General features: G+C 52.2%; 1 protein-coding gene across 1 annotated transcript; it reads right to left on the bottom strand.

Moving 5' to 3' along the window:
* Positions 1-840: 840 nt before the first annotated feature.
* Positions 841-22584, bottom strand: Csrp1 (cysteine and glycine rich protein 1). Its single transcript, XM_052737055.1, has 6 exons — positions 22470-22584; positions 12379-12491; positions 7498-7666; positions 6076-6205; positions 2524-2617; positions 841-2067 (listed from the first exon to the last, which is right to left on the bottom strand). Exons 2-6 carry the CDS (start codon positions 12488-12490, stop codon positions 1991-1993), a joined length of 582 nt encoding a protein of 193 aa, XP_052593015.1. The 5' UTR covers position 12491; positions 22470-22584; the 3' UTR covers positions 841-1990.
* Between the last annotated feature and the right edge of the window lie 285 nt (positions 22585-22869).

Below are 22869 nucleotides of genomic sequence, written 5' to 3'. Positions count from 1 at the left end.
CCCCAAAGGTGCCCATCCTGGTACTCCTGCGGGCCCCGCCCAGGGTAGGAGGATCCATTTGTGTTTATGGAATGAACCATTGTCCTCTGGGCACAGACCTCCTTGAGAACCTCCCATGGATCTTGACCCCCGTCTGGGAGCGGTCAGTTTGATTTCCAGCTGTTGAGTCCGTGTTCCCTTGCACTTTCCGATCCTCTGCACCATGGGTATAGGTCCCACGAGGAGCATTGCTAACCTCCTATCTGGCTAAGGCAAACACAAAACCTATTTAAATTCTACTCATTGTTTTTAAAAAGTCAGTGTGGGCACATCTTCATGGACCGACACAGAAACACACAGCTCTGGGGTTTAACAGGTACACCTAAAATGAGTAACAAGCCTACTTCCCAAGTCTCGTCTTCCTTGTACCTGGTTGTGGGCCCCTAACAGGGAAGCGGGCTGCTAGCTGTGCACCCCACCCCCACCCCAACTCTTCCCAGAAGAAGTGAGATTTCTGGAGTCGACACAGAAAGTTTCTCTGGCCGAGTTTCTCTTTACAAGGGGCTTTCCAAGTTGAAATGCTGAGCACATTGCTGGGACCTGACTGAGCCTGTCAAGAGCCAAGTCCACAAAATTCCCACGTCCTGAGGTGGGGTGGAGGGCAAACAACGGCAAGGCAGCAGCCTTTGGTTGTTTGGTTTCCTTAGAGCTGGTACTACAGAGTACGCAGACCCTAGAAAACTCCTCGAGTGAGTCCTCTTTGGTTCATTCCCACCAAGCCTTGCTTCAATTGTTCCCATCCAACACCCATCCTGCATCCAAGGTGTGGAGGGCCGCACAGACAGAAGATGGACACCAGAGTTCTGTTCTAAACTGCTTTATTGACCAGATGAGGAATCAGCGTCCACACAGCCCATGCCTACAGCCCTTGCAGGGAACAGCTGCAGACAGCATTGTTCTTTCGGTCCCTGGGAGCATCGAGGCCCAGCCCTTCCCCTTCCTCCCTCGGCGCCTGACCTTAGGGCCTGGAAGCTAGTGAAGGTCCCTAAGAGAAGGGCAAGGTGAAAGTGTCAGGGTCTGGGTCTGAGTTGGCGGGGAGTGAGAACTGGAGGCAGAGGCCGAGGGTGTTACAAGAAGGCAGGCTACCTCTGCCTCCCTCCATTATAGGAACGGTCAGGAGTGGCTAGAACACAGCACTACCCGGGACTATGCTGACACAGAGAGAAACTGTCCATCCCAGTCACCAGACCCAGGGTTAGGACCAGAACTGACCACTCCAAGATCTCAACCACTGATAAACTTGAATGCATGCTCAAAGTACTTCATTAGGATCCTCCCTTCCATCAAACAGGGGACTTGATGCCTCAGGAAACCTCCAGACTGTGGGGTCCTCTGGCCTGGCTTCTCCATTCCCATGCTGGACAATACCAGTTCCACATTCAAAGGCAAGATTCCAGAGAAAGCTCCTTCTGTGGCCCAAACCCTGTCTGCACCCCTGCCTCCCATCAGGACTCCCCAGACTGAGACGCCTCAGGTTGATTCTCAAGGGCACCAAGAAGCTCAGCCTCCTTCCCAGAGGAGATTCTCTGGGATCCAATAAACCTCACGCAGGCTTCCCTGGCCCAATCCGGGTCCTCCCTCCCCCAGGTCTGCTGTGTCGCTCCTCTGAGCTCCAAAGATATGGGCTCAGGTGTCCCGGGCCAGTAGAGGGTGGATATCCGGTCTGTGGGGGTGAAGTGTGGGGAGAGGGACCTGTTCTCTCTACAGAGGTGACTAGACAGCTGTCCCCTAAAGGCGGTGGTATCAAGTGGCAGGCAGGGGGAAGCCCTTAGTGGGGTAGGAGCTCAGGCAGACCCCTAAACCAAAGGAAGCCAGATACCCAAGTCCAACATTAGTGATGTGCGTCAGGGCCGAGTGAGGGAGAGACTCTTGGAGGTGTGTTCAAGGCTTCTGGGAAGGGGTTGATGAGAAAAAGCACAGGAGTAGGCAGGGTGTGCAGGCGGCAGCGGCCTCACTCTGAGTGGACCAAGGCACCAGCTCCTTGTCCAAAGCCAAAACCTTTGGGCCCAAAGTTTTTAGCATAGCATCCTGCAGAGAGAAGAGAAGGGTAAGGATGTGTTCCTGTCCCCATAGCAGCTCCTCCTGTCATTCCTTGTGCCCGGTCTCTGAAGAAGGACAGTCCACCAATGTCTACCTCCTCATCTCCTCACACTCTGAGCCTCCATAGTGAGGAGGACCTGATTCTCCTTCATTGCAATGAGGGAATTAATCCTTTGCTGAAAAACACTGGACAGGTAGATATTAGGATCCTAGGGCTATGTCCTATGACCTTTGTCTTATGACCCTTGTCCCTGCCCTATGTGCCATCTGACTCTGGCCAAGTCCCATTCTCCCTCTGGTTTCCACATCTGTGTCATAGAGGGGACAATCTGGCTCTTGGAACGGAGGGCAAGGAACTGATTCATTTAGCTAGTAACATCATAGTTACTTAGTTTCCGGCCTCCTCCAGCCTTCTGTTCTTCAGAGAGAAGGGGAACTACCCACCTTTGCAGTAGATCTCACCATCCTTGTCCGCCAGGGTGGTCGACTCAAGGCCTTTGCCGCATTTGGCACATCGGAAGCAGGACTTGTGCCAGGACTAGGTAAGAGAGGAAATAGTTAACATCAAGGCCAGTGACTAAGGTATTCCACCCTAGCCCACCAATAGCCTGCCATAGTGGACAGACATTTCGCAAGTCAGGTTGGGGTGTCGGGGGCAGGGTGCTAGGAGAATGTGGCCCAGACACAGAGAGAACAGACGAGGGACCACGCACACACTAGTGGTGTGCCACCATGAAGTGTTAGGATGGCTCGCTGCTTGGCAGTTCCAGCTGCACCATGGGAAGGGGGTTACATCCCGCATGGGTAGCTGCAGCCCCCACAGGCTGACAGGCAAGCCTTCTCCATACCATTCTGCCTCTAAAACTGGTATGGCTCTGAATTTGTCTTGGCACTGCCACACACCCCTTGAGTAGCTATGCTGATGTCCTCCCCAGGAGACCTCTCTGTTTACCTTACAGAGTGGATGTGAGGATTTGATGTGGAAATGGCTGGTGCACAACCACACAACAGGCATTTATCATTGTGATTTTCCTGGACCAGCCTGGCCTCTGGAGCTCTAGAACTCAGTGCCTCATTTCAGAGAGTGGTGTGGCCTTCTGGCCTCTGCTAGCCAGCTGCCAGAGTTAAATGACTTTACCAGGGTCAGGTGCTCATAGGGGGCCAGTCTTAGAGGAAGCCCTGAGTCAAATTTGTATGATTTTTGAAAGGAGAATGGGTCTGTCTATAGTGTCCTGAACTCAGTAGGAGGTCACAGAAGGCCCTTTGTGACTCCAAGAGGTGACCTAAGGCACCACAGGGCAAAGAACTTTCCAAGAGAGGCAGGACTCAAGTTTGTGCTTGGTGTACACACACACACACACACACACACACACACACACACACACACACACACACACACGGCTATATAGCATCAACAATACAACTCAACAACCAGCTCTCATCAGCAACAGCTGAACAAGCTGAGGTGATGTGTACAGAGAGGAGGCTGGCAGCATTCAGCTGGGACAGCAAAACAATGCCATGCGAGGACAGCGATTTCCTCAGCATAACCACCAATACCCAGGCTGGAGGGTAAGAGAAGCAGATCTCCAGGCCCCTGGACCTCACCCATGAGCCCCTCATGTGCCCAAGAGACAGCAGCCGTGATGCTCAGGGGGCTGAGATGGGGTGGACAAACGATCTGAATTCTCCTCCAGTGCTCTGTGCAAACTCTTTATACACAGGCTATAGGCTACCATCCAGAGTATTCATACTTTCCAGCCACCCCCAAAATATTCATCCAACACTTTTTGCTCCTTAATGCCTCTTAAGGGGCTTCTTCCTCCCTGTTCTTTTTAACTCACAATGTTCTTATTCTACTCTACTCCTCAGTACAATTTTTTTTTTTTTTTTGAGAAAGGGTTTCTCTGTGTAGCTTTGCGCCTTTCCTGGGACTTGCTTTGTAGACCAGGCTGGCCTCGAACTCACAGAGATCCGCCTGTCTCTGCCTCCAGAGTGCTGGGATTAAAGGCGTGAGCCACCACCACCCGGCCAATTTTTAAAAAATATTTATTTTATGTATATGATGCTCTATCTGCAGATACACCTGCATGCCAGAAGAGGGCATCAGATCCCATTATAGATGGCTGTGAGCCATTATGAGGTTGTTGGGAATTGAACTCATGGCATCTGGAAGAGTTGCCAAAGCTCTTAACCACTGAGCCTTCTCTCCAGCCCCATTCAGTTCAATCTTAACTTTATGCTATGCCATGAGAAAAAGGATTCATGGGTATTTCTTCAGTAATTTCCTATTCCTATGGGCAAAGGGGAAAGATTGACTTGTGATGTCAACATCTCTTTTTCCCTTCCTTCTGGAGGTTCAGTCTAGGACAACAGGCATGTGTGGCCATGACTGACTCCTGTTTTCATGACATTTGAGGTACAACTTTGCCCATTCTATATGTATTATCTCATGTGATCTTAAAAACATTTTGTTTGCCGGGCGGTGGTGGCGCACGCCTTTAATCCCAGCACTCGGGAGGCAGAGCCAGGCGGATCTCTGTGAGTTCGAGGCCAGCCTGGTCTCCAAAGCGAGTACCAGGAAAGGTGCAAAGCTACACAGAGAAACCCTGTCTCGAAAAACCAAAAAAAAAAAAAAAAAACATTTTGTTTGTCAGGGACCATCACGGCTTCACTTCATAGTGGCTTCACTCCCTTGGCCCACATTGTTATACATAACTGTTGCTTAGGAAGGCTGAACTGGTCCCAGTGCACACGAGTCAATGGTAAAACCATGATTCAAGCAGGTTACCTAGGGCCCAGGCAGTTCATCACCCTGGTGGGATTAACAACCCTTCCTGCCTTTGCAAGTATAGAAATGTTTTCGAAGGGGTTAAGTGGCCCATAGTAAAGTCAACAGTAGTAAGAGCCAGAGCTTCAGAAGGAGGCAAACTTGGCTGAGCTCCTGGTTTGCTTTCTAGCTCGAAGATATGGGCAGATCATTCATTCCTGCTGACTCTCATTTTCATGGTCTATGTGGTAGAGATAATCTCAGCAGCAATGAAGGGGCTACCATGGTCTAGATTTGCCCCAAGTGTTAGTTCCCATTCTATCACTCCTGAACCCCATTCCTCAAGATCAAAGGGCATTCAAAGCCATGGCCCAAACCAAAAAGAGCTGGCCATGGGCTCTAGGCACCATGGATCCATTGGCTTGCTCTGTGATCATGGTCAATCACTCATCCAACCCAGGCCTCAGGTGAGGATCCACTGCTTGAAGGTACATGTTCTGTGATCTGCTGACTGTTGGTCTAAGACTGTAACCTTCAGGGCTCTCCTGCTCTTTCCCACCAAGGCCTGAACACCAAGGAAATGACCACTGAGCTGTAAGGACAGTTGGTTGACTGGGGTGATTCTCATTGGGCACGGCTGACTATCAGAACACCATGGGCAGGGCAAGCATGGTAATCATAAATAGCATGGGAAAAAACCTTCCAGCAGGCTAAGAGGCCCTTAACCAGGAAAATCTCTGTCCTCAGAGTTAGATGGATGGGTTTCTGGCAGAACACATCCCATGAAACAAAATGTGTATTTCAAGATGGTTTGTAAATACTTCTGGAATCAAAACTCCTAAAATTTGTTTAAAGCTGTGAATTTTCTTTCTAAAAAGAGACACCCTCTTAGAAAACCCAGCCATGTAATCTTAGGGGGTGGGCCCTACAACACCCACCTATATCGTTAGCCTCTAGCCCTCAGCTCTAGAGTACCAGATCTCGGAACCCTATGTAGGCATCCTAGCAACACCCTACAGATTGACTCAAGACAATCCGCAGCACTGGGGGTGGTACAGTTTGTGGGTTAGGTGAGCTCCCTGGGGTCTGGGACAGGTAACTTCTGGAAGGAAGCCAAGTCCAGTGCTCAGGCTGCTGCCCTAAGCGGAGCTAGTCGTCAGTCACAAAGCCCTGTGATTCGGAAGCGCACCTCCCTTTTACCTTCCTCACGCCCAGCAGCGTCTTACCTTCCCGGCACCGATCACTTTCTCTGCAGCATAGACCGCCTGGCTACACCGGGGACAGCGCTCAGAGCCACCAATCTTCTGGGCAAACTTGGACGCGTTGGGGTTGGTGGTGGGCCTGTGTCCGGGGGCGCTGCGTGCAGAAGTATATCGGTGAGATCACTGACGCTGCAGGGGCAGAACCCTTTTGCCTCTTGCCAGGGACAGGGTCGCCAAAGCTAAAGCCACCATGGCCTTTGGAATCCCAAAGCTCAGCGTAATATCAAAACAGCACATTTTCCTCATCACCTAGTTAAAGGCCCCAGAATCATTTAGCACATCATTAGCTAAGAATCCCCCCAGCTAGCCCCTCATCTGCAGCTGATCTATTATTAGATTCTTTCCAGGAGAAATCTGCTGACAGATCATTCCCATGAGGGCAATGACCTTGGCTGAAATCTGGTAACCCTTCATTATTCCATCCACTTCCCCATCACTGAGACACTGGCCGGGCTGCCAGTCACCCTTTATCAGCAGGTCAGAGGCAAGAGATGACGAGGGTGAGTGTGGGGAGACCCAGTGACATCCTGAGAGCACGTCCCAGGAAGGGAAACTGCTTCCCCTTAGCAGAGGTGAAGGGTGGTGGGGCTCTGACACTCCTCTGGGCTTTCAATTATAAAGTGAGGAAATTGAACTATGTAACTCTTGGGGCCCCTTCTGGCTCTGACATTTGTGAAAATCTAGGATGAATGTTCCAAGCAGGATTCCTAGTTGGTCCTCAGCTGCCCCAATGCCCCACAAAGAGAACCACTGTGTGACTTCCTTTCATTTATTTTTATTTTATTATTTGTTCATTTTTTTTGTTTGATTTTGGTCTGTGTGTGTGTGCGCATGTGTGTGTGTTCATGAGTATGTGCATGTAAGGTTATCATGCATATGTGTGTTTCATATACATGGAGGTCAGAGGTCAACATTAGGTATCCTCTTTAATCATGCTACCTTATTTTTTGAAACAGGTCTCTCAATGATTTGGCTCGACCAGCTGACCGGCCAGTCCCAGGTATCCTCCTGTCTCCAGCTCCTCAACACTGGGCCTCTAAGGGCACATTGCCAGTGCCCAACTTTTACGTGGGTGCTTGGGGTTAAACTCAGGTCCTCATGTTTATGTGGCCAGGACTTCACCAACTGAGCCATTTCTCCCCAGCCTGGTTTTGGATTTTTCTTTTCTTTTTTCTTTTTTTGATACAGTCTCCATCTGGAGTTTAGGTTGACCTTGAACTCAAGATCTTCCAGGTTCAGCCTCCCTGGGATGACAGGCATGTACAGCTCTCCCTTTTAAATCAGTGGCTTCCCAGACTTCCCACGGCTTAACCAAAAGCGGTGCACTGGCGTCCATTTCAGGAGCAGGCAGAACTCAAGAACAGGCAGAGAGGGTCTTGTACTCACTCCTCATGCTTGATGCCCAGAGACTCTCCCTTGTCCGTGCTCAGTGTGCCTGCGCCCTGCCCGTAGCCATAGCCTTTTGGCCCATACTTCTTGCCATAACATGACTTGCAATAGATCTCTTCTCCATGCACGGCCACAGTGGTGCTGTCCAGATTCTTCTTGCAGACCACTGGGGAGGAGACAGGGGAATGGTGAGATGCAGCTCCCAGGCCTCCCAGTGGGCTGGCTTCCAGGAATATCTGACTCTAGGTGGTCAAGGCCTGACTTCCAGGAAGCTGGGGGTGTTTCCCTCAGACCTCTGCGCCCTGGTACCCATTCAAGTCTCACTGCACCCCGAGGTTCAGAAGCCACAGGCTAGGCAGACTGGAAACCGCAGAACACCAGATGAAGTTTTACATTCTGCCTAAAACAGAGAGCGTGCGTCCCAACAGGAGAGGAAACAGGAGGGCAGGGAGGAGAGCAGAAGTTTCCTGCCTCTGGCAGTGGCATTGAAAGAGCACATGTGGGTGTGTTGTCACAGCAGGAGCAAGTCTGCAGGTGAAGTGATACACCCCGAAGGGAAATAGGACACAGATAAGTCCTGGTAACCAAAAGACAATTCATAGTTTTTAGACTTAGAAGTTACTGAACCGCAGAGAGAAGAGGGGCTACACCCAGGGGAAGGATGTCCTGAGTCCCAGGGTAGGAGAGGTGGGCAGGCGGGGAGCTAGAAAGCCTCCCAACCTCCTGCACTTTTCTGTTGCCCTCACAGTGGGCTGTGCCAGATACCCAGCATACAAGGGGAGAGTCTGGACTCAGAGCCCAGCTCTCCATTCCGTCTGGGTGCCTGGGACAAATTGTTTTGCCTTTCCAGGCTCGGTGTCCTCATTTATGAGCGTGGATAATCACATCTGCCATAAAAGGTAGTTAGGACAATCAAGTGAGGTCTTAGATAAGACATACTTCCTCAGGACCCTGTGCACAGAGGTTCATAGTAAATGCCAGCCACTCATCCTAGCATCATACACAGGTGGTACCATAGGGAAGAGAGGGCACCTGCCTCCCATCTGCTTCTTCCAGGAGACTCAACTTAATATCCCCTAGACACAGAATTGAGTCTGCCCAACTGAACTGTATCCTAAATACCTAAAATACCCGCTTTGAAGCTGGAAGTCTACAGACACCGCGGAAGTGACCATTCCTTACAACTTGCCATTCTCTTAACTTTAAAGGTCCAGCCCCCCTCCAGTTCTCTTTGGGCCCCAGGTTGGGGACTTCAGACTAAATAAGGACCCTCTTGTCCAGCACTTGAGATTCCCTACCTCATTCCGGCACTCTCAGTCACCCAAACATGGACCCTCCCACCACCTCCCCTGGGGCTTGGCTCTGGGAAGAACACTAAGGCAGGGAACAACAGGCCAAGGTTCCAACATTCCCTTCTAGGGTGGGAAGTCGGGAACCAGCCTCGCCCCGCAGGGAACTGTTCCCTTAGACCTACTTTGACCTGGGAATTCCAAAACCGGAGGGAAGGCAGAAAACGGAGATAAGAGCCCACAGGAGGAGAAGGCCTTTTTTGGCTAGTGTCTCTGGCAAAGGAGGGGGAACTCGACTCTGGAGACACCAGGGCCTGCAAGTGCACACCCTGTAGGTGGCTCTCCTGCATGCTGGTCAAGATCTTCCACTCCTTTCTACACTCCCTGGGTTTTCTCAGCAGTACAGTCCCCGTCCTGCCTACGGTAACTCCACCACAGCCTCCTCCTCCTCCATCCAAGTGAGAACAGCAGGGGACTCAGCTCACCTGTGGGGTCCCCCGCAAAAGCCAGGCCAAGGGAAATTTTGAATGTATCCTTCACTCACAGAAGGCTTGAATAAATAAATGTCTACTAAATCAGGTTACGCAAAACAAAACAAAAACCCTCTATCAGTATTTGTTCAGAAACTGTTTCCAGATGCTACCTGGCTCCATGGGACCTTGTGATGGATGCTCTTTGGGAATATGGAAAAGAGGTACCCACTCCCCACACCCGAAGATGGAGGGTGACCCTGCTCCTGGAAGGAAAACCAAAACCCACAAAAAAAATAAAAATTAAAAAAAAAAAAAAAAAAAACCCACTCAGGGTCAGAGAGTCTTCCAGAAGCAAGGCCAGGCCAGATCCCAGCTCTGATTTCCAGTCCTGGTTTTCCGCCAGGCTGTGCCTCTTCTCGAGAGGCAGAATGTGAAAACTGACTCAGCCTGGGGTCAGAGTGTCTGAGGTTTCTCCAAGTTTCCCTCACGCTCAGACTCTGGGGGACAGCTCAGGGCCTACCAGCAGGCTTCAGTTCCTTTGTCCCCCAGCGCAGAGCTAAGACAAATGGAACTTTCTTGTCCACAGAATGACTGCTCAGCCCAGCTCACCCCAGGAAGGAGCTGGTTACAACTCAAGGCTTGGGCACATCACCCCAGGGAAGGAAGGCTCCTATTGGGCCTGAACTGCCTATCACCCACTTGATGTTGTCTAGTGGGAAGAGGCTTCTCCACTGCATTGAGGGGGCTGAGCGGAGATGAAGGCGGGCTTCCTGCAGGCCTCTCTGCCTCAGGCCAAACCCAGGAAGATGTGGTCTCTCTTATCTTTCCTATTGTTCCAGCTTCCTCATACCTATCCTAAACCTCCAGAAAAGTGTATACGGTGAAAAACTGAAGTTGAATGCACAGCCAAGGGTCGGAGTTAGCAGACCTTCTTTTAAGGACCTCTCCTAGGCTGACTAACAAAGTGGCTCCAACTGCCACCCAGGCCCAGAACCTGCTGGCCTCTCCTGAGGAGGAAAAGCCCTTTGAGTCTATGGGTTACCATGAATACCATGAATTCCAGTCAACCATTTGACTGGAAGGGGGGCGGTGCTCCTCCCGCTCCTGACCAAGTCTCTAGTGAGATCCTATCTTGTGCTGTGCTGTTTAGGGGTTATTAGGGATAAGACAGTGGGGATAACATCCCAGCATGCCGGGACAGCACAGGGCTCCGGGTCAGCTGGAGCTGACACCTGGGAACTGCACAGGCCCAAGACGCCAGACACACACAGCCATCCCCTAGACTCTAGGGTCTAGAGTGACAGCTGCAAGCAGCCCCTCCCCAGCCTGATCTCTTGCAATTGCTCCTAATCCCCGACACCCCCTCACCCCCTGCCCCAGGCCCTGCTCCTTCCTTCCTGGACCACCCCCTGAATTCCTGACCTTCATCCACGCCTGACCAGAAGCTAGTCCTCCACATCAGGACCTCAGGAGGAGCTCTGGACACAGCTGCAGCTGGTCCCTTTTAGTCAGTGATTAAGCAACATTTGAGAGCAGAGAGGGGCCTTTCAGCCCCAGAAGTCCAGACCCCCTTCCCAACTGGCACCAAGCTGTCTCTTTCCCTCGGGGGGGGGGGCGGGGGGGAAGGTTTGAAAAGTCCCTGCATGATGAGCTGCTGAGGACCAGCTGCTGCTGTCCGCGGCCTCCTCAGCAGGCTGGAAGCCAGCAGAGCTCCACAAAAGCTTGTCATCTCCTCATGTATCATACGAGCCCTGGGGCTGGCACGCCAGGCCTGCTGAGCAGTGTGAGGCCTCTGCGGCCCTGTGCTGGGTGGGTTCAAGCTGGCCTGCCCAGCAACAGGTAGAGATATGACGACTATCAGGTGTGCCAGCTGGATATATAACATGTGCCAGCTGGATCCCACTCCAGATCAAACCACTGGGGGGCGGGGGGAGTGCAGAATTCCAGCTGCTCTCATGGAGAAAGCAGGATGCCTTGGACCTCGTTTCCTGGATCTCTCAGGTGGGCTGGGACTTCAACTCCCGCGGTGGTGAGCTCTCCTGAGTATTCCACCCGCTTGCTGTGGAGCTCTTACCAATGAGCATGTGTGCGTTTGTGTATTTACAGAGCACCATACTTCCTTCAGTTTCAGTTCTCACAGTTAACCCTACGCAGCATTGAACTTGTCCCTCATCACACAAGCAATAGAAAGTACATTGCCATCCCAGCCCTCATCCTGGCGCTGGAGACCGAGGCTTAACCAAGACAACCTACGTCTGCCAGTGGACCTGCCTCCCAGGAAACCGCTGCTAGGGTTGCTGCTGTCTCTAACACACACTTCCGCTTGACCACAAAGAGCCAATCAATCACTCAGGAGTTGAGGAGGAGCTTCTCCAAGCCTCCACCTTCGGTACACATCGCCGGACCCAGGTCCCAGCCAAGGCAGCATCAGAGAGGCATGGTTCCTGGGTTAAGCTGACCTTGCTCAGCGGCTCTGTCTAGTGCATGGTTCTCTATACCGCAGAGGTGCTGCAGCAGCTCCCACCGGATCATTAGGAGCAGGCGGCGGCGATGAACTTGGAGCCCAGCCCTTCCCTTCCTCTGTACAGGGTGGGTGGGAACGGGAGGAAGACCAAGAGGACCCGCTGCTCAGAAGAGGCTGAGCAAGTGAGAGAGTTAACTTCCTCCTCTCTGACTTGACCATGGCGTTGTGACCTCTGACCTCCACCATGGGGTTGCGGGCCCCTCTTACCTCGCGAGAGGTAACTTGAAGGCTGGTGAGATTTTGGGTTGGAACTGTCTTTCTCAGGAATGATAGGTCAGTGGCAGGAACAAAGAGAGTGGAAAGTTTTCCTAAGTGAGCCTTTCCAGCTTGGCTCTCAGCCCCGCCCCACCCCCACCCCAACACACACACCCCTGCCACCCCCACCAGCCCCGGCCGGTTCACCCCTCAGAAAACAGCTTCTGAAGGGAACAAAGAGGCTCTTAAGTGTTTCCCTCCCCAGCTGCGCTTCAGCCAAATGTCAAGCTGTTTACGTCCCCGGGGACCAGTTCCCTGGGGTGTCGACAGGCCGAGCTTGTGGGGGCAGGCCTGTCCAGGTCCCCTGGCAGCAACCGCAGGCCTGGGCGGTACTCACTGCATAGGAAGCAGGATTTATGGAAGCTGTTGCCCTCACACTGGACCTCCTCGGCAAAGTAGACGGTCTTCTGGCACACCCCGCATTTCTTGCCTCCTCCCCAGTTTGGCATTCTGAAAAAGAACACAAAAAATAAGAATGAGGGTCATACACAGGGAGATGAAAACAGACTGCCTGTGGCAGGGAGGCCTCCCAGGGGATGACCAACCAGTCCTGGGAGAGTACTTCCAGCTTGTTCTTAAGACCATTCTCCAGCTACTACTAGCAATGATGTGGGGGGGGGGGGGGGCTCCCCTCCTCCTACTTCATCCCATTTGCTGGGGAGCTGCTGTGTGTTGGCTCTACACGACAAGATCATTAAGAGACAAGGTTTACAAAGATCATGCAGGAGGGTGCAAGTGAGCCAGCTAGTGGCGGGTGTCACTACTGTGTGTCACAGAGACCGGCTCCAGCGGGGCAGATCAGCAGCCAGGGTTCCGCCATCTTAAACCCGTGCAAAGTTCACAAGGAGGCAAAACTCATATTGTCAAGGGATGAGCGTATCGGTGGAAGGAAAGTACCCCCAGATAAGCGAGGGAAGGAACATCACAATCCATTGTCTCCGAGTCATCAGTTCTAACAGGGAAAGGAACAGGGTCAGGAAAGGAACAGGGTTAGGCGGGATGGCCCGGGAGAGTGCCAAAGCACTTGGCAATGCTCTTCTGCTTGACCCACGGGAACCGCCTTTATACTAACTAGTTCTCCTTTGAACCACACACGTAGGCATTATACATTCTCTCGTATATAAGCTAGGTGATGGGAAAGGGTTAAGTTGGGCACGGTGATCCATGCCTGTGATGTCAGCACTTAAAAGGCTGAGACAAATCTGAGGCCAGCCTGAGCCACAGACTGAAAGAACTTGTCTCAAAAAGACAAAGACAAGTTAGATGTGGTAGAAGAGCCTCTAACCCCAGCACTCTAGAGATGGAGGCAGGAAGATCACAAATACAAGGTCATCCTGGGATACAGGGTGGGTTTGAAGCTAGTCTGGGCTACCTGAGTCTGTGTCTCAACAAAAACCAGACAAAAAAAGGTTTAAAACAGCACAAGAGATGGGCACACAGGGCACTGTTCTCTAGCGCTAGGAAGCCAGATTGGTAGCGCCACCTGCCTCTGCCTGCCAAGGTGCTGGGATTAAGGAAAGGCATTGGCCAGCCTAGGACTCTGACGGTGATTCCAACAGGCAGGTTGGGCCAACTTGGAGGTGTTCTAGGTGTTGGTTCAGAGCTGTGGTCCCAATGCTAGACTTCTCAGTCCAGTGTTGATCCTGCCACTCACTGTGACCCTGGACAAGGGACTTGGACTTTCAAGACCTCAAGTTCTGCATCTTGGAAATGGGGCTGAGAATAAAAGTTCTTCATAGACTATTTCTGGGGACAGGAGGAAAAATGGGATGTCAAAGGCCCGGCACACAGTGAGTGCTCCATAATTAGTAAAACAGACGCCAGAGACTGTAGAGCAGCTGATACCACAGACACCAGAGACTGGAACAGCTGATACAACTTGCCAGTGGCACAGGAGGGACACACCACAGGGGTGCGGGGGACGTTGATGTCCTGCAGCTGATGGTCGGCTTCTTTCCTGTCACCCAACATATAAACCACAGAAGGAGCAGGCGAGACATGTAGCTCTTTTGACAGAAGCCTATGAAAGGAATGTGTGCTCTTCAAGACATGGTCGATGAAGGACATAAGGTGGGTACGAAGGAAGCTGAGGACTTAGTGAATGGACACAGGGTGCTAGGAAAAGAATGGGAGCCGCAGGAGTTTATTGTTCAAGAGCCAGAGAAGCCTAATGAAAAAGGCCCCCCCCCCCCGCCTCAAGTCTGTATCATGGTGTCCCCACACCATGCATGGCATCTGACACACAGGCATACACATGGTGTCCCCATACCCTGCATACACATGCATGCACACACACAGGCATACACATGGTCCCCAATGAGCAGTTGAGGAATAAGTGAACTCAAGGCCCCAGATGAGTTCAGGTCATCTGTTCAGATGTATCTCTGAAGCACCTGGGACCTAGAAGTGGGACCCATTAAAGGTGCGAAGGCGCAGAAGCCAGCCTAAGTACGAATGGTGTTGGTGACGTTGACTCCCTGGTTACAGACACCGAACACCACCACATCAAAAGGAGCATCTGTTGTCGGGGCAGAAAGAGATACGCTTTCACCCCTCATCCTGAAAGCTGGGGTTCCCTCTAGTCCCAGTCTCCCGCATTCTTACCTGTCTATTGTCACCTCCATGCAGACTCCCACATGTCTGTGGCCCTGCCTTTCTCCTTAGTCTAGCCCCAGCTAATCTCGGATGAGCCTTTCTAAGAGGCGCCTCCATTTGCAGATGAGCCTCTGAACTCACAGCCCCCACCAACTGTTTTTCCTGACTTCTCCATTTTGCCGTGGTGACATCACCACCCTCCGTGTATGTAAATGAACAAAGAGGGGGCTCTTGGCTTTTCCCTGGTTGTGTCCCACTCTGCTCCCCTTACTCACTCACTGCAGCGCCGTATACCACGCCTTTAGGTTCTGCTGACCCTATGGCACCTCACTCTGCTCCTCTCCCCACCCCCTCCACCTGCCTGGTTGTCTTGCCTTCACCCCCGCAGCCATGGCCACCCTGGAAGAATATGTCTGCTACAGTCATTAGTCCCATTTTAAGCCATGACATGTGACCTGGGCCTAACCCAGTCAGCCAAAGTTACTGTTTAGCTATGTGTGAGACCGGTGGGATAAGAATTCCTGGGGGCTCTAGAAGGCAAAGTTATCGTCTTCTGAGAGAGCTTCTTGGGAGTGAGTGTCCCCCACTACCACCCCAAGCAAAGAGACAGGAGCAAGGTGCAGTGAGTCCAAAGAACTGAGAGATTCAGTAAACTGAGTCTTGGATGATGTCATTAAACAACCAGCTTAAGCCAAACCTACAGCACAATGTGTTTCTGAAGGCTAGTTATACAAACAACCAACTCTCTTCATTGTTTAAGCCACTTACTTGACAGACACGGAACTGGTGCTCAGAGTGGTCCTGACGTTTCCTAACCCATCACCACCCAGCAGCTCCCAGCTTTCTCACAGAGCAGCACCCCCAACACACACACACACCCCAACCAGGAACCAAGGAAGCCCTGCCACCAGACATCAGAACTCTGCCCTTGGCCTTGCAGATCTCAGCTTGACCCAAGCTGGTTCCTCTCCCCTCATAGACCAGAAGCTGCCAATTTAGCCCTTGTTCAACACTTTGAGTGCCCAGTTCAACCTAACATGAAGAAAGCCTCAGACCATGCCTTTTTGAAGAACCGGGAGGATTGAGGTGAGGCTGAGGGCAGAGGCTGGGTGCACTGTCTGTAAGGATTCGGTCCTTAATTACATCATCAGCCTGCGACGGCGTCCCAGCCTAAAAAGCGGGTGGGCTCTCTGTGCGTCCATCTCTTTCCTTTCCGCTCCTTCCTTCCATCTGTCCCCCCCCCTCTCCCCCCCTTCTCTCCCAATAAAGCTCTAAAAAGGTAACCATGGCTTGTGATTCTTCCGACCAGCACTCTCCTCTGCCGGCATGGCGGTGGTGCGCCTGTTTAACCAACACTGTCCTCCCAGAGAAGATCTGGAGAGACTGTCTCCTGCTGCACACACCCACTTCCCTTCATCCAGGTCCAGGGCTGACCCCAGCTCCATGGGCTCACACATCCTGCAGGCAGCTTTCTCTACCTGCCCGTGACCTCTCTGCTCCCTCAGATAATCTTGGGGGCCACTGCCCAGCCCAACCTTTCATGACCCCTTCAACTCCTTTCTATCCTGAGGACTCCAGGGCTTAACTGCACTTGCTGAACAAGGACCGGGCTGCAAACCCATGTAAGAGAAGGCTAATTCAGCAAGAAAAGCACAGGTCACTGTCTAAAGGTCAGCTGTCTCCCCTCCTTCCCTACTCTGGGAACCCAAGTTCGGTTCGGGCAGCTATCCTCTGAGAAATGGAGTCTAGATGTCCAGTTTGCAGAAAAGGAAAACCAAGTTCAGAGAGGTTGGGCAACCTGCTTATAGCACCACAGCTCTAGGAAGCAGAACCGGATTCTGACAAAGGTCCATACATTTCTGTCCTCTGTGACCCCAGCCATCAGGCTGTGGGCAGAGCATGTTTAAGGGTGGCTGCATGGGGTGGGCATGCAGTTCATCAAGATAGGGTCTCCTCTTTGACCTTCCTGTGCATCCCCTAAAGCCGTAGGGGACATGCTCCTGTCCCTAGGGACACCCCTAAGGGAGGGACAGTCCCTTAGCCACGTGGTGGGAAGCCGTTTCAAGCAGTGTTTTGTTCAGACATAAAGCCCTTCTCCCGCTGGGGAAGACCCACAGTTCCATACAGACATCCCCTTGTTCTTCCTGGCCCTGTGTCAGGGGCTGAATCCAGCAGCAGGGCTCCAGGGAATCAGGACCATGGGCGGGGAAATGGGTGGAAGCCGAGGACCTGTCAGATCAGGAGGTCGGCTCTGGGTGTCCCTTGGCTGGGGCATTCCTTGAGCTGGGAATCTGGTTGGACCCCCAGGCTTCAAGAGGGAAAGCAGAAACAGTGCCACAGCCAGGAAGCATGCTCTGTGCTCTCTGCCCAGAGGATCAGGGGACCCTGAGTATGGAGAAGAGTCCCAGCTGGAGGGATCTGTGGCCGCCTCCTTCTAGTGTGAGGTGATGTAGGCTGCTCACTCCCCCTCGTCCTTTCTACCCAGTCCCTTCTTGTCAACAGCCAAATTCCGTTGTGGGGAAGCTGGATTGCCTTAAAAGGAAGGCTGTTTTTCAGTCTGCTGCGGGCTTAGAGGGATGTGAGGGTCATTCTCAATCGCCTTCCCAGTTCTAGGGCGCAGAAGACCTGTGGGAGGCTGTGCCCAGGGTTTCAGAAATTGGAGTTGGGGTTGAATAGTGCAGTGAACCTCTTCCCAGCTGAGTGGAAAATCTTGCTCTCAGCTTCATTTCTTTATCCCTAAAATGGAACACCCCCATATTGTGATGATTAAATAAGAATGTGCAAAAAGGGATAACACACTACAGAGGGCATGCCTCTGGTGGCCACCTACAGCTTAGCCCAGATGTGGTGCCAAACGGCTAAATTCCCTTCCCTTCCCTTCCCTTCCCTTCCCTTCCCTTCCCTTCCCTTCCCTTCCCTCCCTCCCCCTTCCTTCCTTCCTTCCTTTCTTCCTTCCTTCCTTCCTTCCTTCCTTCCTTCCTTCCTTCCTTCCTTCCTTCCTTCCTTCCTTCCTTCCTTCCTTCCCTGCTAATCCATATCTAGAAGAAGTAAGACTTGAGAAGCCCTACACCAAGTAGAGACCAGGAACTCCTGACCTGTCTGCGAGCCCATCTAATGAGTCTGTGACAAGCTATTTCCTTAGAGTTTAGTTCCTCAGTTCCCTCGGCTACCTGCGATTTCCAGCAGGGAAAGGCAGGAACCTGTGTCTTACATCAGACTTTCTGATATGTTGCTCTAGGTGAATAAATCGTTGCTGTTGGGCAAAGTAGCACATGAGTATAACATCAGCACTTGGGAAGCAGAGGCAGGAGGATTACCGTTGAGATCCAGGCCAGCCTGACCTAGCTACCAAGCTGTAGGACATCTTAGGGCTTTCCAACAAGACTATCTAAAAACAACAGCCGCTCACTACTGTCTTCTATAATCGTGTTAGCCACAGTGGGTTTATACAGGGAGTCCCGTTCCCTTTGGGACTTGCTGTCTCTGTTCCCTTTGTCCTACTTAGCTGTCTTGATAATCTCAACAGAGAATAAAATCTGAATTTTCTGTTGGGTGTCTCCCGTCAGCTGTTTACTGGAGACCCTCAGGGCTAGCTAGAGGCTAGAAAGCCGTGACGATCCTCTTTAGACACAGCTAACTCGAGTCTGCGGTTCCAACTCATTGTCCCCGTTCCTCGCTAGACAGAGGCTCAGTCGTAAAAGGACGCAAGAGGGTGACCCTTTTGGCAGTAGAAGAAAGGGGTGGGCATGGGGTACATCAACGGAGGTGATGGATTCAGCTGGTCAGGTTTCAGGTCAAAAGTATCATCTGTGTTCTAAGCCTGCCAGCCACCTATGCCCAGACGAGGGCCTCCCTCATCAAACACTTGACAAACCACCTAACATCTTTCTCCAATGGAAAAACCCCATCTCTCCCACTCCATAATCCCTTGTTCCCTCCGGCGAAAGAGGGATGGTGACGCGCTCAGGGCACACGTCCCCACCTTCTTGGTCTGGTAGAGACCTGTTAGGTGTTTATCTGGGTAGAAATGAGCTGCTAGAAGTACTTTGAGCTCTTTGGAACCTGCCAGGTAGACCAGAGTGTTGTCATCCTTTCCAATCCTGGGGCTATCTCTTCCACGCCCCCAAGCCCAGAGAACAGCCAGGGACAGAACCAGAGGGAAGGTTGGGCAAGTTCAGAGCCCATGGAGCAGACCTACCCTGAAGATAAAGGTCCCCGGTAGAGGGGATGCCCCCAAAATTAACTTAGTCTGGACTTTACAGGTCCCCCAAAGGTGATTCCATTAGCCCTTTGCATAGAGCTCACCTCTGAGAAGTCAGCCAGCCCTCACTGAGGTGCCATTACCCCAGGTCCTTTGTCCCTCAGGACTTGACTGTAACTGAGCACTTGCGCTGTCCCCCAGCTCTCTACCCTTGGAGTTCAGAAATCTGATTGCCATGTGTGCAGATGGAAACAGGGATCCATGACTAGGAGCATACTCCACGGCTGAGCTACATCCAGCCCTAGACTTCCTTAAGTATTTCAAAATGAGTACAGGAAACCGTATAATTATGGTATGATCAAATCGAATTTACTTGTGTCTGGAATGATGTTGAGAGCGGAGCCAGTTGGTCCGTGCCCTGGGTTGAACAGAAAGGTCTGAATGCTTCTGATTAATTTTGAAAAGGGAAAAACAAACGACCACGCAGGCCTTACAGACACATTGCTGGCAGCTGACATCTCAGGAAGATCCATCCCACGCACCCCTGTATGAAGAATACACAGACCCCCTGGGGTGGGAACCTCCTTGACGGCTGGGCTGCATTCCAGCTGTGAGCCTTCTATTTCTTCCTCAGACTCAGCCAGTGTGACTTTGGGAAGCTCTGGAAATACCAGAGTCTGGAAACACTAGCTGCCTCGTATTTACACACTTTACCATACATGGGAATTACTCTACACTGACGTCAGACAAATTCCTGGAGAGCTGCGTAGTCCAAGCCATGTCATTACCATATAAAATCCTGACAGCTGGAAACAGTAGGCAAGGCTCCTGTCAGGACTCATTGGGTACCTCTCATTCCTCTTACCGGGGCGCAGGGTGGGGGAAGGTCCCTCCGCTGGTTGCCTCTTTTCAGGGACTTTTTTATTTACTGAAAACATGACTCCAAAACACAGATAGATATACAGCACGTGCAATGAAAGTACATCTGGGAAGTGACTTGTGGGGCTCCCTGTACCCTCAGCCTCCCAGCAGAGTGAAAACCTAGAGATCTGGAGTGCTAACCACAACCCCTTCCCTGCTGAAGCCATTGAAGTCCTGTCTGCTTCTAAATACTGGCCACCGCAGAGCATCTTGTAAAACTCATGTCTTCAGTAACGACCTGGGTGAAGTGTGAAGGGGCAAAGACAAACAGCAGGTTGTTGGAGCAGCCAGCCTATGATGGAAGGGCAGCTCCCTGGGGGACCAGCTGTAATCCTGAGCCAATCCCTGGGACTGCTGAGCCTTCATCTGTAGAAATGGCCAGCATCGGCCCCTTCCTCAAAAACAACATCCGAGACAACACAGGGGAAGGATTTAGCTCCGGCTGGCGAGCAGCAGGCATGGACACCTGCTTACTGTAATCTTAAGGAAAGACCTGCACCGACGATCAATTTGGTGCCTCTAGGTATTTGCCAACATGCCTGCAAAGCCAAAGAGCCGAGTAGGAAGGGGGATTTTTTGTCATTGGTGTCTCTTGGGACTTAATGCATGCCTCCTTCGGGCTTCTAACAAGCCAACTTTGCCCAAGGAACCCTGCTTGCATAAACAAACCTTAGGAGCCCACCGGAAAGCATTCCCAACTTGCTTTCTCCACCAGGAGAACCACAGTGAATGAAAACTTGTGAACACTACTGTCAAGGAAAAACTAGTTGGTAAGTATTTATGACTACACATACTCCATTCATTCACTTAGTGGTTGATTGTTGACTGATTTTTTTTTTTTCTTTTGAGATAGAGCTCAATATGTAGCCCAGGCTGGCCCCTAACTTGTGATCCTCCTGCTATCATCTCCCAGGTGCTAGGATTACAGAGGTGTGCCATCGCAGCCAGCTTCAATCATCCAATCTTGACTTACCATCAAGCAAATGCAAACACTGCCCTCTGAGCCTGTAACTGACCCAATAAGGACTGAGGGCTCTCGAGCCTGTGAATTACGAAATAGAACACCTGGGCCAAGATGGCCGGCGCTAGGACAGACCAGAGGCGGTTTTTCCGCATTTTTGTAGCAGGCTAGTCACAGAGCTGGAGACCCTGCCCTTCAGATTCTCTCCAGCATCCTCACTAAGCCCTCAGCATCTGAACCTTGGGGACAGTTGTCCCCTCCACCTCCTCAGGCACACCACACCACACCACACCCTCTGCAGGATAAACTTCCTTCCCCGTCTGGCTGTCCCGCCCCGGATATCCTTGCCAAGGCTAAGGGTCTCTGTGCAGTGCCAAGCTGGATCCTCCAAGGGAGCGATAAACATTGGCTAGGGGGTGCTCAGGCCAGCCTCTCCCCAAGAGAGTGGCCTGGGCTCCGAAGCAGAGAGCTGGGGAGAGAATCAGAGGCAAGGAAGCTTTTAGCACCCAGTCCTGAAGGGAATCCCCAACCTAGCTCTGAGGTAATAGGCTGCTAGCAACTCCAATCAACCGAGCTTCTGCAAGGAATCCTGAAGCAAGAGGAAAGCAGGGCATCACAGCTAGTGTGTGTGTGCTCGTGTGTGTGTGTGTGTGTGTGTGTGTGTGTGTGTGTGTGTGTGTGTGTGTGTAATACTCCAAGTACTGGCCCAGAAGGAAACTGAGCCGTCACTTGTCCAAGGTCATCTGTGTATCGCCAAAACTCAGTTTGCTTGCCTTTCAGATATCTGTCACCAAGATTCTAGGGTATTTCTCATGATAAATGTCCCACCAAAGGCAAGGGGACACCCTGCATGCTCGATGATGGTATCCCAATGCAGTCCCCTCTCAGCGTGGGGAGGGGCTGTCCATTCATTCACCCCAAGAAGCAGGAAGTGGGTAGTGGGTGGGATGGCTCTGACTTCATGCAATTGCTCACACTCTAGACCTCTCCTCTCCTCTACTCTAATGGATCACAACAGTACAGGACCAGAAACATGCCGACAGACCCGGGGCCTGTGCCACTGGATGAAACACCTGCCTGCTAACCCCTTGTTGGGTGACACTGACAGCTTGTTTAAATGTGCTCACTCTCTGGAGCCCTTTCTGCCTCTCCCCCCCCAGCTTTCAAGAAACATTCACTGTTGGTTCTTTGAGATCTCAGTATCCAGTCCTCACCTAGCGCCAAGACTTTGGCGGGGAGGTGCAGTGAGTCCGCTTCCATCTGGTTCTTTCAGGAGAAAGAAAACCCGTACCTGTGCGCTCTGGCCGACAAACCAGATGCTGCTCCCTCCCACTCGCGGGCACTTTCTCCCAGGAAAAGAGAGAGAGGGAAGGAGTGGCACGGATGTCCTCATCCCTCAGCCTTACAATGAGTGCCAGTGGCCCACAGAATCGCCGATTGTTCTGCGGGACCTGCTGGCGGTGGGGGGAGAGCCGGGTCACCCTGGGTCTGGGGCACGCGAGAGCCAGCTGCCCTGGAAGTCCCAGAATGGGAAGAGACCCAGCGTTTTCAGGAAAGGGAAGCACCGCCGGGCTAACTACGACCACATCTCACCACCTCCCTCCTGGGGTCACTTTTCCTACAAACTTTTCCTGCAAGCGACAGGGCTGCGACAGGACGCGAAAGACCAATAGGCGCAGGGTGCGTCCCAGACACTCGGATAGCGGGCAGCTGCGGGGACCCGAGGCGGGCGACGCGGGGGCGCACTCACCTGGCAGCTGCTGGGAGGCGCACGGGTGACAGCACTCCGGGAAGCGGTGGCTGGCTGCGCCCGACTGCGCGCCGTTTTGTTCCCCCCCTCCGGAGGGCGTTTCCCCGCGCCACGCCAACCAGTAGGCTTTGCACACTGCACCACAACAGGGCTGATGTCACAGCGCAAAGCCCCGGGAAGCTGTCCCCTCCCCCCAGAGCCCGGAGCCCGGGCGTGGCCCGCGCCCTAGCTGTGGCTTCAACTGTGCACCCAGTGGCGGTCTCTGGGGAAAGGTTTTACTTGGGGACGAGAGGCGGGGTTTAGGGGTCCCTGATCTGCCACGTAGGAACGTGGAGACTGAGAGTTCAGACCAGAGATAAACTCAGGCCCCCTTGGAAGAGAGCGAGGGTCCTTAAATTTT

This window comes from Peromyscus californicus, unplaced genomic scaffold (genome assembly GCF_007827085.1).
Source record: "Peromyscus californicus insignis strain IS unplaced genomic scaffold, ASM782708v3 Scaffold_14__1_contigs__length_90479793_seg_2, whole genome shotgun sequence".
Taxonomy (NCBI): Eukaryota; Metazoa; Chordata; class Mammalia; order Rodentia; family Cricetidae; genus Peromyscus; species Peromyscus californicus.
Note: the sequence above shows the minus strand (reverse complement) of the source record. Positions and strands in the feature narration are given on the sequence as shown.